At 41.9% G+C, this 12,573-nt stretch overlaps 1 protein-coding gene across 9 annotated transcripts in view; it reads left to right on the top strand.

The window, feature by feature from the left end:
- OSBPL6 (oxysterol binding protein like 6) overlaps positions 1-12,573 on the top strand; it is a 201,482-nt gene that overhangs the window by 130,674 nt on the left and 58,235 nt on the right. For 8 of the 9 annotated variants that reach the window (XM_028509688.2, XM_036023244.1, XM_036023246.1 and 5 more), the window contains 2 exons: positions 3,471-3,563; positions 10,982-11,104. In XM_028509688.2, the coding sequence (XP_028365489.1) occupies positions 3,471-3,563; positions 10,982-11,104 (216 nt within the window). The remainder of the gene's footprint in view (positions 1-3,470; positions 3,564-10,981; positions 11,105-12,573) is intronic. The other variant, XM_036023249.1, reaches the window with a different exon arrangement.

Below are 12,573 nucleotides of genomic sequence, written 5' to 3'. Positions count from 1 at the left end.
ATTTGAGAAATACCTACATACATTTGTGATAATAAAAATATCCATTTACTTACTATTTCTCAGTAATTGTTTTTTTTTTCTTTTCTTTTTTTTGTTATTCAAGTACAGTTGTCTCCATTTTCCCTCCACCATTCCCCACCATCCCAGCCATCCCCACCTCCCTTCCCTGATCCCACCACCCTTGGTTTTGTCCATGGGTCCTTTATATATGTTCCTGAAAACTCTTCCCCTTTTTCCCCCCATTATTCCCTCCCACCTCCCCTTTGGCTATTGTCAGTTTGCTCTTAGTTTTAATATCTCTGGTTATATTTCTCAGTAACTGTTTTTATGATTCTCTGTGCTTTGGCAAATCAGCAAACTTTGGGGTTTGTATTTTTTACTTAGCTTGAATGTGTACTATGTTGTACTATGTTTGAAATAAGATTAAGCTTCTAACTTTACTTCCATAATATAAATGACAGGTACAGGGGTATGTAATTTATAGATTTTGTCCTGGTTTGTTTGGTCTCTAACCCTTCTGATCCACAAAATCCTAGCAACATTTTAAGTATCCCCTGGTAACTATACAAACGAAACTCTTTTTATCATACTTTAAATGTCCTAATTGATTTCCATGTCTGTGGCTTGGTTCGGAAATTAGGGGATTTAGTTTCCTTCCCCTGGCTAGGTTCCTGAATTAATCATTTATTTTCTGCTTACATAGTTGTTGATGTCAAATTCCTTTTCAGTTCTGCTTTTCTTACCATACTTATTCTTTGGGGACAGAGAGGGGGTGGGGTGAGGAGGCACTGTATGTGTATTTTATTGCCCAGCAACCTAGAAGTATAAGGATAGTAAGGTAAGGTCCTTAAAGAGAAACTCAGACCAAAGATATTTCACTGGAAAAATTAAAGTAAAACCAGTAGCCACATGGAACAGTATTAATGCTTGTGTTTACAATTTTTGTTCAGCTCATTTGGTCTTTTGTATAACATGGCCTCTCTCTAGAATGTACGCACCATGGGAGGAAATCTCTTGTCTATTTTGTTCTCTGACACCCTGTGATCAGCATCTGACACGGTACAGATGCCCAGCAATGATTTGTTGGTTAGTTGAACCAACGAATGAATGACACATTTCACTGGCAGTTTCTGGTCCTCTATATTTTATTTACTTTACTGAACCTTTTGGTTGAGACTCTGTTAAAAAGTGAGGGAAGAACTGATACTAAAATGTGTCGTTTCTAAATGATTCTAATTCTTGCTGTTTAAAAATGCTATCATGGAAACTTTTTTTCCCTTTAGAAATTTGTCTCAAATTATGAAGTTATCTATCTGTTATGGGCAGGGTGAAAGCATTTCTATCTCTATAGTAGAGTGATACCTAGATATCTTGACTGCTCGTGGTTCAACTTACACATTTGAAAAATACTTTTATGGTTTTTTTAGTTTCATGGGATATACATTTAGGGAAGTTTTGCTCAGATGTATTTGAAGAATATATGAGACAAGCTTTCTTTTCCTCTTATAGGTTTGTATAATGTATCAGGATAGTTTGGGGTTACTAATAGGTTTATATAACTTAAGGTAGATTAAATAGTTTTAAAGAGATTTTAAAATGTATTAGTTTTTTAAACGATGCTTTCCCTCAAAGAAGCATTATGAGAAAGAGAATAACTTACATGCAAGTCAGAATTCTCCATTTCAAGAATAAACACAAAATCGTAATAGTAATTCTACTGGAACAGTGGTTCTCAAATTTGGTTTCAGGGACCCTTTACACTCTCAAAAATTATTGAGCTTTGTTTATGTAAGTTATGTGTATCTATATTTACTGTGTTAGAAATTGAAATGGATAGAATTTTCAAGTACTTCTTAATTTCTTTAAAAATAGAAATAGACTATCACATGTCAGCCTAAATAACATTTTTATTTTAAAGTGTATTTCCAAAACAAGTTTTAGTGAGAAAAATAGTATTGTTTTTTGCAAATCTCTCTGATGTCTGGCTTAGTAGAAAACTGGATTCTTACATCCACTTTTGCTTAATGTGTTTCAATACAGCATTTTAATGTATCCTCTGGAAAACTCCACTGTGTACTAGTGAGGGAATGTGAGCAGGAAAGGCAGACATCATCCTGGTGTTATATGAATGGGGCTTCCATCTCACAGGCCCCTGAGAGGGCCTTGGGTCACCTTCGGAGAACCACTCTCCAGAGTGTGTGGACTGGGCGGGGAAATGGCAGTGGGGTGGGGCCTTGCTTGTTCTTTTGTATTATTTCTATGTTATATTTGAATGTTTTATAATGAACATAATCCTTTTGTCATTTCTTAACTTTTTTACTGGTTTTTAGAGAGGGAAAGGGAGGGAGGGAGAGGACGAAAATGTCAGTGTGGGAAACATTGCTTAGTTGTCCTGGCTGGGCATCACACCCGAGACCTTTTGGTTTACAGGACGACACCCCGACCAACTGAGCCACACCAGCCAGGGCCACATTGTTATTTCTAATCACTGCATGGTATTTCCTTATAAATTTGTACCATTCTTATATAGATTAGATATTTTCTACTACAATAAATAATGCTTTAGTAAACATATCAGTTCTTACATATTTGCATAAGTATCTGATTATTTCCTTAGGGTGACAACTTAGCTGTGGAATTCCTGCATTTATGAGGCATCTACTGGTTTCCCAAAAATTTTTAAATAAAATTGTAAAATTTTTCTTCAGATAGACCATACCCAATTTATACTTCTTTTCCCCTGACCCTAATCCATTCTTGAATCTAATGGTTTCAAAAAAATCATTATTATTTAGCTTTTCATTACTTAGAATACATGAGGTTGAGGAGATGTTTTGTGCGAGTTCCCTGTTCATGGACTTTGCCTTTTTTCTGTTAGAATGCCACCTTACTGATCAATGAACCAGCCAGATCAATGAAGACTCTGTATAGTCTTTGTAAAGGACATCTTCTGTTTATTGTACTTGATGAAATGTTTTCTTCTCTGTGCATTTAAGAATTTTCCTAAGATACTATAATTACAATGTTATAATATTTAATTATCTCATAAGGATTATAAGAAACTAGAAACTAAATAGTATTAAGGCTCTGGGCTTTTTGACTTAGAATTTTCTTTTCATATAGTGCCGTTGTAGAGGTGAGAAACTATTCATATGTAAGGCTATGTCTGCGTAGTAGATGTACCATTCTTATGAAGTTACGATTTTTCTTTAATTCGTGTGATCTCTGACTCCTTCTCTAAGACTGAGACCAGCATTGCAGGAGCAGTTCGGCAGCAGGTCGGTAAGAGGGGACGGCAAACCCAGTCCTGGCTGAGGTTTTCCTGACTGTCGCAGCTGCCGATGGCCTGCTCAGGAGCCCGCCGTCTCTAGCACGACCCGCTGTTTTTACTGTGATCTGTGCGCCCTCACCCCGCGCCCATCCGCGTGAGAAATGGTGGTCTAACCCAGCTTGTCTTTCCATTTATCCAGAGTATCCACATACTGGAGAGGACTGCTTCCTCCGGAACCGAGCCTTCTGTTAGTCGCCAGTTGCTAGAACCGGAGCCAGTCCCCCTCTCCAAGGTCAGTGATGGAACTCAGTGCTTTCTCGGATGGCATGAGGCCAGCCCTGGGCCAGTTGAACTGTAAATCACTCTTAACACCAGCCTCCCCTAGGGTAGCTGAGGCGCCCCCTGTAGGGCTGCTCCTGCACTTCTTTCTGCCTACAGTCTGTAGGGTTTCTCTGCCTCTACAGAGGGAAGACGTGAAAGTGTATTTGCTGAGCTTTTCAGGGTTACATACAGAAGTCAAGCGATCACTTTATGAAGGAAAAAGGGCAAAAGAAACTATTGTCATTCCCTGTTGGAAAGATAAGAAAATATTTCTGTACCAAACTAATAGGAAAATAACTGAGTCCAGAAATAATAACAACAGCTACCATGCTTGCCTGTGCGCTGCATACCAGGCACTATGCTCAGTGCTAAAATATATTATCCTATTTAATGTAAGTCTCTGGGCAGCCGTATGCAGTGCAGGTATTTATTACATTTTATAAATATGGGGGCTGAGAATTCATAACTTGCCCAAAGTCAAATACAGGCTGCTAAGGAGAAGAGCAGGGATGCAGACCGAGACCTGTTGAAGCTGTACCCCACCTGCCGGTGCAGCAGCAGCTGCGCCCGGGCTGCTGCACATGCAGCGTTCCAGGCTCCTGACAGCTGGCCTTCCTTGCAGTGAGCCAACGAGAACACTGCAGATTATTAAGACTTTTTCTGTCTCATGGAAGCCAGTGTCCCCACCCCATCAGCCTTCTCTTCCTATGACTAGGCAAATATCTTGAGTTCGTTTTTGTCAAAAATGCAAAAATCATAAAGAAAAGTCAAGGAAACGTCATCCTGCTCATCCCCACCCCTAACCCGACTGCCTGAGATTTTCAGCGGGCTGCCCCCCGCCCACCCCAGGGAGAAACTCAGAAAACAGAATGCCTGGGGATTTTGCAATCAAATATAAAAAAATAGCACTTTATTTGCAAAACAGTTTAACTTCCAAGGGTGTATAACTGATCCATCCACTTTCCTTATCCTTAATTAAACAAAACCCTTGAAGAAAAGAACTCTCTACTACCCCAGTAGCATGGAATATGTACACTACCTTTTTATATTTTGAAGCAATTACAAGCTATTAGGTTTATTCTGTCAGATAGGAATAGGCTGCTCACCTAAGGAAAGAGGGAGTTATTAAATTATAAAAAATTTAAAAGTGATCTGATTTCTCCTTGAATGGCAAATAAAGAATGTCTACTTGGTAAATATAGCTAGTGAAACATCAGTTTTTTCTTGTAGGCAGCTAGAGGAGAGAGAAGAGAAGGAATAAATACAGGGGCAACGCAAAGGGCAGCTAACGTTGGTTGGACACCCAGCTCGATGAGCCAGGCACTGGGTTAGTTCATATACTCCCTCACTTGGGCAGCTTTCAACTCGATGGAGTGAGTACTGATAATACCCTCATTTTGTTGATAAGGAAACAGAGACTTGGAGTAGTTGTCCGGCGTCAGAGAGCTGGGACTTGTGTGACAGAGCAGAGGGGAAAGAGACTGTGATAGCGAGAGATACTCAGGGAAAGAAGGCTTGGAGAATGATACACAGAAACAGAAAGGAGAGGTGTTGGTAGTAAAACAAGGAATAGGGAGCAATATGCACACAAGATTTGCTCTAGCCCCTTCCCTCCCACCAGCTGCATCTCTAGCTCCTTTGGTATCTCACTTGGTAGCCCAGCTACATCCACCTGCACGCAGTTCCCTGCAGTGGCCATGCGCCTTCCTCCACAGCTGGGTGTCTCCTCCCTGCTCCCGGCTCCCCTCCCCTTCCTTGACCCAGCAAAACCTCCAACTCTCCTTTCAAGTTGGGCTCAGAAGAACCCTTTTTCAAATGCTAATCCCCTCCCTACCCAACCCAACCTCAGCCCCAGAGCATCCGATGTAACCTGTGCTGCAGTTAACACATTAATTTATTTGTTTCACATTCTTTCTCACATCAGGTTCTCTAGAAGGACATCCTGACACCGTACTGAAGGTGCTTGTGATTTGCCCAGGGAGAGTGCTCAGGAGCAAGGGTGAGGGGGCTGGGCAGGTGTGGTGCTAAGCAAGAAGGGCGTTCAGCTGGAGTCCAGGGGCAGCCTGATCCTGGGCAGCTCAGAGGCATGAATTGTACCACAGAGTTGGTCTCACCCTGAGGCAAGGAGGACTTTTTGTTCCCTCAGCCCTTTGTACCCTTGTGTTGTTAAGTCACTGAGAGCCATGCGGGGGAGGCTGCAGCATAATTTCCCAGGCAGGGGGCCCCAGCTTGGCAAAAACACAGTTGCCCGTTAGCCTTAGCAGTTCCCAGTGCTCACAGCCTCTGGGGCCTCTGGCCTGACCCAGGATCTGGGTAGGGCACCGACAGCATCCACTTCCACTACTCCTCCATGCTGTGGTCCGTGTGGATCTTGCTGTAGGACTAATACTCTTTGTGTTTTTGCGTTAATAGATGTCACATCTTTGGGAGTCCCCATGAAATCAGAGGATCCCATCTAATCCAGATACCATAGTATCTCACCACCTCTAGCCTCTTTGAAAGAAGTTGGGTGTCCTGGGCACTGGTTGATGGTGGAAGAACACTGTTAGAAGTGCACGTTGTCCTGTCTCAGGATTTGTGCGGATGCTTTGGTACTTCCGCCTCCTAAAGCATTTTCCCACACACCTGCCCACCCGCACATGCACGCACAAAGACTATACCCTCAAGAAAGGAAAAGTCTTTTTTTTTTTTTTTTCATATGAACAGACTAGGGCTGTTATTAGGTTACTTCCTGTGTTTAGTTACTATTATTAGATCAAAAGTAGTACTGAAACCTCTATATAGCAAAAATATTTATATATCTGATGAGTCAGATACAGGCATGATCACATTAGGCTTTTGGCCCTGTTTCTATTATAAGTAAACCAATGAAAATTGAAGAGTTTTAAGCAGAAAATTAATATCAATTGAAATCATGAAAAAAAGTTCTTCAATTTTCAGAGAGTAATTTTAGCTTTTTTAAGATAGACCTGGTCTAACTTAGAGACAGGTTGTGCAAAATACTGAGCTGGGACGCTTCATCTCTTACAGACTGTGTTTGTGTATCATTGCTATCAGCATTTGTAGTTGAAATGGGAGAATGTTGTTTGCTCTGGCTTTATCTTCGCCTCTTTGTTAGTTTGACAGCTTACTAAACTGCAGGAAGTCTGCGAGGACTCTTCTCAATTTCTTTTGCGGTGTTTAGTAATTCTGCGTCAGAGCAAATGGAATTACTTGTTCAGAGCTGCATCCCTTACAATTAAATAACAATTTTACTTTTTGCCTCTTCTGCCTTATCCCTCATTTCCTCTTTAGTTAAATTCAGAGAGAAGGAAAAAATGACAAGCAGTTATTGCAGTCTGAGCTTAATTAGAAAAGTGTCAAAACACATTTATACTTATAATGTTTCCACTTTCACAAGAAATTCAAAATATTCATCATATACACACACAGACAGAGAAAAAAAGAGAGATGAACACTAGCCTTAAAATAAGGTAAGATCCAGCCAGTAATAAAAATGCTGTCTCCCTGGCTGGTGTAGCTCAGTGGGTTGAGCGCAGGTTGTGAACCAGGCATCGCAGGTTCGATTCCCAGTCAGGGCACATGCCTAGGTTGCAGGCCATGGCTCCCAGCAACCACACATTGTTTCTCTTGCTCTCTCTCTCTTTCTCCCTCCCTTCCCTCTCTAAAAATAAATAAATAAAATCTTAAAAAAAAATAAAAATGCTGTCCTTTTAGCAATGTTGCCCCTGGCTGGGACGACCAGAAACAGAACTGTCACTAAGTACAGCTGGTATCTAACAACAGGGGGGCCTCCAATGAAGTTGTGCATTTACTTACACATTTATGGAGAGTTAGTCTTTTAGTTTCTTGATTATATCAAACTTTTTTTTTTAAGATTTTATTTATTTATTTTTAGAGAGGGAAGGGAGGGGGGGAGAGAGAGAGAGAGAGAGAGAGAAACATCAATGTGCGGTTGCTGGGGGTTATGGCCTGCAACCCAGGAATGTACCCTGGCTGGGAATCGAACCTGGGACACTTTGGTTCCCAGCCCGTGCTCAATCCACTGAGCTACGCCAGCCAGGGCTGATTATATCAAACTTTTAAAAGAAGTCCATCATCTTTATGGAATCAAAATCCATCATTTTTATTTACCTTTTTAGTGAGAGTAGAAAGCCAAAGATGCTGTACTTTGTATAAAACCTGTTTTCCTCTATTATTTTAATATTATTCATAAACTGTATTCACTTGTTGAATGGCAGCTCACTGTTAAAACGTGAGGCTGCTAAAGCACTCCCCTCTGTGTTCTAGACGGTCATGCGACCTGCAGGAGTGTCGTCCAAAAACCTGGTCTACAGCCCGAAGTTGTCTCATCAGAAACACTTTTTAATTACTTTATCTAATTAACAGCTTTGAACAGATCTGTCACAGTTTCTGACAACATTATCAAGTAGAAAATCACTTTTAGGGGGTTGTTTTCTATATAAGGGGAAATTTACAGACCTTTCTTCTCTTTGTTTAAAAGAACAGTTTTAGTAATACATAATTTTACAGAACTTTTAAGGGTTCTTAATGTTGCCAAATAAAAACTGGTAGATGGGTCTCTGTTAGGTATGTAGTTCATTAGCTCGGTACACCTCAGGTGACAAAGAAGATGAAAAAGTGACCTCGGTCTTGGGTTAATTTCCGTGGGGACAGGGGGTACCTGCGTGTTGTCGGGCTGGGCTCAGGTGAGACAGGAGCACGGGGCTGGCTTTAGCGGGCTTTTCAGAAGCTGGGAGTGTCTCACGGCCTTCATCCAGCAGTCTTCAGCCACATCTTCTGGAAACAATTTTCTGTGAAATTCTACCCCATTTACACATATTTGAACTTGAACATAGATTTAATGTGGCCACAGAACAGGCAGTTTCTGGGATGAAAAGAGAAGAAAGGGAAAAGAGGCATGGGTGGCAAAAGCGCAGCCCACATCGGTAAACAATTGGGGCACTTTTGCCCAGGGGCCTCGTCAGAGCCTCACAGCCCGTCAGCAGGTCTGGGCAGCCACCACCCGTGCGTTTGGGCCAGCCTGACCCTCTGCCCTGGAACCCATTGGCCATTCCTGTTGAAGCCTCTGTTCTGTGATCTGTGGGTGATTTCTGATAGAACGTGTGTTTTCAGAGGCACCTTCCTGAGTCAGTTTTGGATGGGGCATTGTGCCGAGGGGTCTGACCCAATAGATAGATGTCTGCAGGAGCTGCATCCAGCTTTGTGCAGCTGAGGCAGCAGATCAGATTACAGGGAGAGCCTGCTTCCCTGCACTGTGGGCGGGCTGTAGTGGTTCTGCATGGGATGTGAAAAACAACCCGAAAAGTGATTTCTATACATGGCCTCTAAATTTTTCTGCACCTGAATTTATTGATGATAGCCATTGTGACAGGTGTGAGGTGATATTTCATTGTTGGCGAGGGTGTAGAGAAAAGGGAACCCTCTTGCACCGTTGGTGGGAATGCAGACTGGTGCAGCCACTGTGGAAAAGAGTATGGAATGTCCTCAAATAATTAAAAATAGAATTGCATCATGATCCAGCAGTGCCACTTCTGGGTATATATCTGAAGAAACCCAAAACACTAATTTGAGAAAAATATATGCACCCCTATGCCATTGCAGTGTCATTTACAATAGCCAAAATTTGAAAGTGTCCCAAGGGCCCATCAATAGACAAATGGATAAAAAAGTGCTGATACAAGTATGCAATGGAATATTATTACTTGGCCATAAAAAAAGAATGAAATCTTACCATTTGTGACATGATGGATGGACCTAGAAGGTATTATACTAAGTGAAATAAGTCAGACAGAGGAAGATTAATACCATATGATTTCACTTATATGTGGAATCTAAAGGACAAAATAAATGAATAAACACAACAAACAGACTCATAGATACAGAGAACAGACTGACGGTTGCCAGAGGGGAGTGGGTTTGGGGGGCTGAGTGAGAAAGGTGAAGGGATTGAGAGGTACAGACTGTTATGTACAACCCATGAACACTGACAACAGTGTGGGAATTGACTTGGGGTGGGTCTGGGTAGAGGTGGGGAAAGGGAAAAAAGTGAGAACAACTGTAACAGCCGAAACAATAAAAAAAAATTTTAAAAGAAGTGCAAATTGGTTTCAAAATAGTCACAGGGATATAAGGTACAGCGTAGAGAACACAGTCAGGAATTTGCGATGACTGTGTGCGGTGCCGGGTGGGCACTGGCAATGTCAGGGGAACACTTGTAAAGTACGTGATTGTCTGACCACTCTGCGGTACACCTGAAACTCATACGAAATAGTACTGAATGTAAAAAAAATCATTTCAGAAATATGCTGCACATGATTACTTTAATCCCACAATTTTTCCTCAAATTAAATGTGTATGAAGATTATCAAATAAACAAGGACTGTTTTATTTACAAAAATATATATACAATTACAGAATGATTGCTGGAGGTCTAGAGTAGAAGTGCCAGGCCACCAGGGAGTTTAGAGCTGGGCCCCTAGAAATCACCCGGATGTTGCGAGGGCCAGGCAGCTGCCACGGGCATCCTTCTCTCCGGGCAGGTGCAATGCCGCCAGGTCTCACAGGCTTTCCCAAAACACTAGAAACCTGGACTTTCAAAGTCTGAAAGCTTCTGATTTATAATGTTGACAACTCACTAAAAAATTGTAAACACCGCAAACAAAATATGTCCAATGGAAGAGGAAATCATGATTTAGTCCATTTTTTTAACAGAGGAAGATAACAGCGTGAGCTCCAGCATCCCAGATACTTGGCCTTGCCGTCTGGTGCTTTTCCCAAGGGCTGCCATGGGGGCGGGGGTGTCTCAGGAGGAGTGTCTTCGAAAGCATGGACTTCTTGGTGTGCGTCTGGCCGGCAGGAGGTTTTATGTGCACTCTGAAATGCACACAGTCTCACTGCAGAGAATCAGATGTCCACAGAGCCGTTCTTTAGTTTAATAGGTTATGAAGCACTCAGACCACTGCAGCCTTTCCATTTCTACACAGAAAGCGAGGTCCCTGCACTAATTGAACATCTGCTGTCAAAACAGTCTTATTTCAAACTTGAAAGTGCCTCTGTGCCCACAGATTAACTGTCTGGAAACATGCATTTTAAACCTTCTGAGTACAGGCACTTGAAATGTCATTCTACCTCCACTTCCACCTCCATCCCGTGTCTGATGGACTCACGGACCTCCAGGGCTACCTGGAAGCTCTGACTTCAGGTGTAAGTGCTTAGCGGAGTCTGATGTTAAAATTGGCTTCAGGATGTTCTTTGTGCTTCTGGTGGGTCCAAGCGCTGCTTCAAGTGCAACCTCTACTTAAGAATCTATTTTAAGTACGTCATCAAGCACCGAGAAAGTGATTTGTTTTTCGTCTTTTTTTACAGGAAGCGGACAGTTGGGAAATTATAGAAGGGCTGAAAATAGGTCAAACCAATGTCCAGAGACCAGACAAACATGAAGGCTTTATGCTGAAGAAAAGAAAATGGCCTTTGAAAGGCTGGCACAAGGTAACATCTTCATCATACCTGTCTTCAGGTCACCTTTGCAAACGGAGGGTCTTATTTGATGTCATTAGGTGGGAAGCCAAGGGTGCGGTTGTATGTGGGAAGCTAATTTTCAAGGCCTTATTGTAGTTATTTAGGCTGCACTCAACCTGTGATACCTGTTTGAGTCAGATCTATAATATTGGTATGTGGGGGGGGGATTTATTTTTAAAATATTTTAATATAAATTATTTTTATATTTAAAATCCAGCTTGTACATATTATTGTCTACTCTGCTTTTTTATTTGAATTAATATGAATGTGTTCTTATTAAATATTCTTCTAAATAGGAAAATTTTTTAAATTCATGCGTGTATTCCACTGGGTGGATTTTCTGAATGAATTCTCTGCCGTTGTGAACCCATTCCTATTGCTGGATATGTAGGATATGTCCAATTTATACTGTCATGATGTTGTGATGGACATCCATATACATGAATTTGTGTTTAATTCATTGGGATAAATTGCTAGAATTACTGGTACCAGTGCAAACTAAAGGTAGAAGTTCACTGATCTTGGAAGTTTGGTTATTACTATATAAACTGTATGGTCTGTTCTTCTCTTCCCTACCCCACGTACTTTTCCCATCTTCCAGTTTTAGTTATGGAGAAAATATTTGGCACTTCCTTGTGGCAGTGACCCGAGTAGCACGAGGTCTGTGATGCTCAGGAGGAAGCTGTCCTCCCTCTTCAGTGTTGCAGACACTGACCGCCTTTGGCAGACCGCCAGCACCTGCTCTGAAATCACCTGGAAAACGGGCTCATCTTCTTGCCACATCTGCCAATGGATCTCATCTCAGGGCAGATGGATTTATTGGCCCAAGTGGCTGACTGGTGGCTGCCCATCGGCCCACAGTAGGGAGGTTATGGATTGTACCATCCTTGAGGAAATGCACTTTTTGCACTTTAAGGGAAAGACTTAAAAATTAACCGATGGGAATGCTGCCCAATCCTCTGTCTCTGAAGGTGGAATAAAAGCATGTCAAAGGGGTTCCAACTTCTTTTCCTTCTCATTTGCCAAAGACCTTGATGGTCTCCCCTGAACCCCTGTTATTATCCCACCACCAGGAGCATCTCTCCACCGTTGCTCTTCCTTGGATTTTGGCCAGCTGGCCATACCTTCCTAGCATCACTTTTTGCCTTTCGTTCTGGCCTCACCACTGTGCGATTCCTCATGTCAATGGCCTTGCTGATCTCTTTCCTCATGACCATTCTATAGGTTATCCCTGCTAAAATTCTTTAATAGATAGAAATGGAAAAACAGGGGAAAAAGTCAAAGACAAATTTGCTTTGAATTACAAACTTTAGTTTAGCACTCTCAGTACATGTTTCAGCAAAACTGTCTGTGGCTCAGCAGCACCTCTCTCTGGACCTTGCCTTAGAACGTTTTGCAGTCAAAGGCTCTTCCACTGAGCTATCCCCCCTGCCTTAGAA

This window comes from Phyllostomus discolor, chromosome 4, assembly GCF_004126475.2.
Source record: "Phyllostomus discolor isolate MPI-MPIP mPhyDis1 chromosome 4, mPhyDis1.pri.v3, whole genome shotgun sequence".
NCBI classification, from domain to species: domain Eukaryota; kingdom Metazoa; phylum Chordata; class Mammalia; order Chiroptera; family Phyllostomidae; genus Phyllostomus; species Phyllostomus discolor.
The sequence above is the reverse complement of the archived record's forward strand: the minus strand, read 5'-3'. Positions and strand labels throughout refer to the sequence as shown.